General features: G+C 33.2%; 1 protein-coding gene across 1 annotated transcript in view; it reads right to left on the bottom strand.

Annotated features, from left to right (window-relative positions):
- Positions 1-1,567: 1,567 nt before the first annotated feature.
- LOC106868972 (dolichyl-diphosphooligosaccharide--protein glycosyltransferase 48 kDa subunit-like) overlaps positions 1,568-5,749 on the bottom strand; it is a 26,344-nt gene continuing 22,162 nt past the window's right edge. The window contains 5 exon segments of the mRNA XM_014914453.2: positions 1,568-1,820; positions 2,014-2,120; positions 2,404-2,524; positions 3,202-3,349; positions 3,479-3,624. Of these exon segments, the coding sequence (XP_014769939.1) occupies positions 1,665-1,820; positions 2,014-2,120; positions 2,404-2,524; positions 3,202-3,349; positions 3,479-3,624 (678 nt within the window). The 3' untranslated portion in view covers positions 1,568-1,664.

Genomic DNA, 5,749 nt, shown 5'->3' with positions numbered 1-5,749 from the left:
CCTGTATGTACACAGCTATGTTACATGGCAGTAACACATGGCCTTTGACTACAGAGAACTTGCAAAGGCTTGAAAGAAATGAACCCAGCATTCCCCACTGGATGGATAATGTCAGTGTATATATATATATGACAAAGTGTAAATGATTTAAGAGGAAAACTGGGTGTAAGAGGCATCAGATGTTGTATGCAAGAGGGAAGACTGTGCTGGTTTGGTCATGAGATGTGTATGGATGAGGACAGCTGCTTAAAGAAGTGCAAGCTCTAATTGTGGAGGGACCCTGTGAAAGGGGTAAACCCAGGAAGACGTGGGACAAAGTAGTGAGAAAGGATCTTCAGATGCTGGACCTTACCGAGGAAATGACACCGAGAGTAGTAGCAATTTGCAGTACTTCAAAAAATGTGTCAAGCTAAGTAAAATGCACTCGTGCCAGTGCTGTGTTATTGCACCCAGCACACATTGTTAAGTGATGGCATTAGGAAGGGCATCCAGTCATAGAAACCAAGCCATAACAGACAATTGGAATTTGATGCAGCCCGCTGGCTTGCCAACTCCTTGTCAAATCATCCAACTCATGCCAGCATGGAAAATGGGTGTTAAACAATGAGGATGACGATGATGAAACTGAAACGAGCCTGTCGTGTGTGTGTGTGTATCATCATCATCAAACAGCCATTTTCCATGTTAGCATGGGTTGGATGGTTTGACAAGAAGTTGGCAAGCCAGAGAGCTGCACCAAACTTCAATTATCTCTTTTGGGAAGGTTTCTACAGCTAGACGCCCTTCCTAATGCCAACAACTTTACAGAGTGTACTGGGTGCTTTTTATGTGACACCAGCACAGGTGCTTCATATGTGGCACCAGTAGAGGTGTTTTTTATGTGACAACAACACAAGTGCTTTTTCATGAGACTTTTTATTGATGTATCTAAAGAGACCCAGAACGGGTCGAAACATGTATTGTACCCAATAAAGTCTATTACACTTTCCATCTATTTTATTAATACTATATATATATATATATGTATGTATATAGTATCAGGAATGCTGATGTTACAAGTCTTCATTAACACTGTCTAAGCAAAATTTATAAGACTATTTACATTCTGTAGTAAACAAAATGTACACTTTGGGAGTCATATGGAGGATGAGGGGAATCCAAAATACCTTACTTGAAAAACAATGACTGATGTGTTGATAGAGAGAATATCCAGCTCAGGAAAATCTGTTTCAGTTTCATTGAACCCAGTATAGTAAAATGGATATAAAAATGAAGAAATAATTTTGTCTTTTCTTTCCAGTATAATTATTTCTGACAGCTTTTTAATACTTCCTACATCAAACAGATTAACTTGGCCAACAAAAGATAACTGAGAAGGTTTATTTAGCATCTGTCTATTCATAAATGATATTTGAATCTGAATATTATCTTGGAATAATTTAATAGGAAGTTAAAGTGCAATAAAACATTTGAATTGAAAACATGAACTTAGTTTAATAAAGATTAAGTTTGAGTTTTGTTTTTTGTCATTTTGCCACAGAATGTGTAAATAAAAAAAAAGACAGAATACTTTTTAAATTTTATTAACAATTTTTTAGTTGAAGAAAATGTAATAAAATGTGAAATGGAATGAGTCATTTTACTTTCTACTGGTTTAGCTATGTTCACTCGTCTTTTTCTTTGACATCTTCTTTGTAGTGGAGGAATACCAAACTTAACAGGAACACACCAAACATCATAGAAAATGCACTCACATAATAAGGATACGCTGATGGTATAAATCTTTCGTATTGCGTATGCTCTAATGGACGTACAGATACCTACAAAACAAAATTTGCAGATCTTAATTTTACTATCAAACTACATTTATCATAAATATCATCATGATAGTACTTTCATATGCGAACTTAAGTGAATCAAATTTGAAAATATTTGGAAACGAAGTTCAAATATTCTACAAATCATAATCTCATGAAAAGCAAAATTTAATTTAAAAGGGGTCAAGAGACTTACCTGAGTCAAACTGAATAGATGTGTGAATCCCATTCTATTAAAGTCTATTCTGAACTGATACACACCATAAACATCAGGAAGTTTAAAGCGAGTTGAAAATACACCATCTAAAAAAAAAGGAATTGTAAAATAGAAAAAGATTTTGAAATATGACTAAATTGAAAGACACTAACGAAATTTAAGGATAAAGAGAAAAGTGTTTTAAAGTTGTATATTTATTTTTGTAGAAACGAGTTTTAAAGTTGTATATTTATTTTTGTAGAAAAGAGTTTTAAAGTTGTATATTTATTTTTGCAGCTAGAAATGGTTCTGAAAATGCAACTGATATTGTTTATTAATGGTAAAACTATACATGAATTAATAATAGTTAATTGAATAGAATTATTTTACCTTTCCCTTCTAAAGTCTGGCAAATAAATGGATCAATGCGTACAAATTCTAATTGTACATTTTCAGCCTCAAAAGGTTGCCACTTTCCATTGGCATATTCTTCAATTTCAATACTGTATTCCTTTGATAAAGAAAAAGAAAAAAAGTAGTAGTTTACTTTTTTAATATTTTGCAATGGTTTTAAGAAAATTTTGTACAATATTTCAGGTAATATTAACATTGGAGTTAAATTTTGCATGAAAAGACTCAAAAAGCAGAAGAAATATGTTCCAAAGATATAATGAAAAGAAATCGGTATTGCCTGAAAAATAGTTTGTAACCTAACATGCTTAAGCATATTTTCAACGTACAAGCCAAGATCTTAATTTAATTAATGACCATACAATAATATTCAAGATACAAATTTTAAATTATGTAATGATATTTCTTGTGAACAGTTACAATCTGCGTATCTGATTTTTATCTTGAGTTTTAAAATCTTTTTCTTTTTAAATATGCCTGATGTGTATACTATATATATATATATATATATATATATATATATATATATATGTATGGGGGGGAGAGAGAGAGAGATGCTAAATTTGATTAGTTACCGTTAAAAAGACTGTTAAAAAATGTTGAGAGTGGTGATATAAAGATTTCACTAATTCCAATAAAAGTTCAGATCGATGAGAAGTTGTTTGAGAAAATGAGCAACTGATGTTGATAACTTGAAAAAATAACTTGTGTTAAAATTTAATTTAATGAACTACCATGAATCTATTTTTCCTAGTTATCAAGATATATATTACTTACAACATCATCCAAAATTGTATATGCAGGAGGTGGGGTGGTTTTGCCAGAAATATGATGAGATACTTTGCGAACTCGTAAAACACCTTTCATCTTCAAAACCCATTCAGCTAAATTGGCTGCAAGTTCTTGATTGCCAGATTTCTCAACACTAAATTAAGTAAATAAAATTTTAAAAATGTAATTATAATAAATTATTTATAACTCAAATTTATAGAATTATTTCTTTTGATGAAAAAATAATTTCAAATGTATTGAAAGAATTAAAAGAATCACTTACCGTAATCCATCACTAGCCTTCTGAACAGGCGCCGTGAAAAACTGGTCACTGAAAAAATCTAGAGAGCCAACAAATACAACTCTGGCATTGTTCCTTGCTTGCAAAGCAGCAATAAGTAGAGTATTCTTGCCCACAGCATGAGGAAACTGAAAAATCCAAATATCAAATCATGTACAAGAATATCCCAGACAAGGTCAATGGAATATGAATGGAACAAAGAGTTTGGTTAAAATTTTTGAGAATTTTACCAAATATAATAGCAGACATTTGAAGAAGACCAAATGATTAACATGGCCAAGATTTTCTAACCATAACTAGGTGCTGGCGTGGCTGTGTGGTAAGAAGCTTGCTTCCCAACCACATGGTCCCGGGTTCAGTCCCACTTGCATGGTACCTTGGGCAAGTGTCTTCTACTATAACCTCAGGCCTTGTGAGTGGATTTGGTAGATGGAAACTGAAAGAAGCCCGTTATATATATGTGTATATGTGTCTGTGTTTGTCCCCCCCACTCTTGCATGACAACTCATGTTGGTGTGTTTGTTTCCATAACTTAGCGGTTCAGCAAAAGAGAACTGATAGAATAAGTACTGGGCTTACAAAGAATAAGTCCTGGTGTTGATTTCTTCAACTAAAAAACTCTTCAAGACTGGAGCTCCAGCATGGTCGCAGTCAGTCAAATGACTGAAGCAAGTAAAAAAATAACAACCAAAACGAGGTCATTAGTCTAAAAAATGATAATTCTTCATCTTGGAAATTCAGATAAAGCACAATCATTATTTGAACTCTCTCATGCTGGATAAAGGTTTTGATGGATATTTGTCCTCATCTTGTTTGTTGTTAACAACAAACAAGATGAGGACAAATATCCATCAAATGTAAATAATGTACATAATTCCTCATCTCTTAAATATAGAAAGGTAATCCCTTTGTGAATGATATCACAAGTATATTTCAGTTCTGTATTTTGATTGGATTTGTTGAATTTACTAAATTGCAGAAGAAATCTTTTGTCATCTTTGAGTTGATGATATTTCATCTAATTTTACTCGGACTATTTTAATGGAATCTGTGTTCATTACTGTAGATGTATAAGTTCCACAAAAGTAAATGTATTGATGGCTAACCTAGGATTGAATAACACAAGTATGTTACATTTCAAACAAAGTGAAACATGAAAACATCCACCCCCTCCAACCCACAAAAACAAAGAACAAACAAAAAAAAGCATAGAAAATCTTGTGCTTCCAGGTTTAACCTTTAAGCACTCAAATTATTGTTAAATCTAGAACCCTTTGGCCATGAATTGCATCTAGAACATTTCTCTCTGAAGCACAAGTCCAGGCAAAGATGTTTATGGAAGACCAACAATAACCCATGCATGCAAGTCTCTCTTTTCCATGCCACAAGTGTTATCCAAGGAAAAGGCAAAGGCCGATACAGCTTAGTATCAGCAACATTGCAACTCATTTCTATGGCTGAGTGAACTGGAGCAATGTGAAATAAAGTGTCTTGCTCAGAAACACAACTCACATCCCAGTCCAGGAATTGAACTCACTACCTCATGCTAACCACTGAGCCAGGTGCCTTCACTGTCAAATGTAATGCTTATTTATTTATATTGTTTTGAATTAATCATGCATTGTCTCATAGCTTTGAGATTTTGATGATATGATCATTTGTTTTTAGAATGACATTGTAGGGTAGGAGTGAGAAGCTGGATCTAACTGGTTTCAACATTAAAGCAGTTGAGTGGTTTGTGGTAAAAAGAACATTCAGCTATAAATGAATGACAAATAAGCCACCCACCTACTATGCAAGCATATATATATATATTAACTGAGGGTGTAAACCCAGACACAAGTGAAAATTGACTCTGAATAAATAATGTACTCCTTACAGTAAAATGTAAACGAAACTGCTACAATCGATTGTAATGTGAATGAACATTTTATAAGCCATGATTCAACTGTAATACCAGTAGAGGTGATTGTAAGACCAGAATTCAATTTGATTGAAAAAGTAACACTATAACCTTCAACTGAATACCAATGCAGAAAACTTGTTTGAATTAGTTCACTTTGAAAACGTCGTAAGAGAGGACCCTTAGTGAAATTGCAGTGATTAGCATGCATAATTGCATACAGAGCAAGGTGTAGTTGCTGCAGTAGAAACATATGTTGATCATTGTTATATATGCTGTAGAGAACTTTTTCATTAAAAAGTTTTGGATGTGAATAAATCTCTATTCTCCTCTTGGTTTCCAATTATATA

The sequence above is a fragment of the Octopus bimaculoides genome, chromosome 16, assembly GCF_001194135.2.
Source record: "Octopus bimaculoides isolate UCB-OBI-ISO-001 chromosome 16, ASM119413v2, whole genome shotgun sequence".
NCBI lineage: Eukaryota > Metazoa > Mollusca > Cephalopoda > Octopoda > Octopodidae > Octopus > Octopus bimaculoides.
The sequence above is the reverse complement of the archived record's forward strand: the minus strand, read 5'-3'. Positions and strand labels throughout refer to the sequence as shown.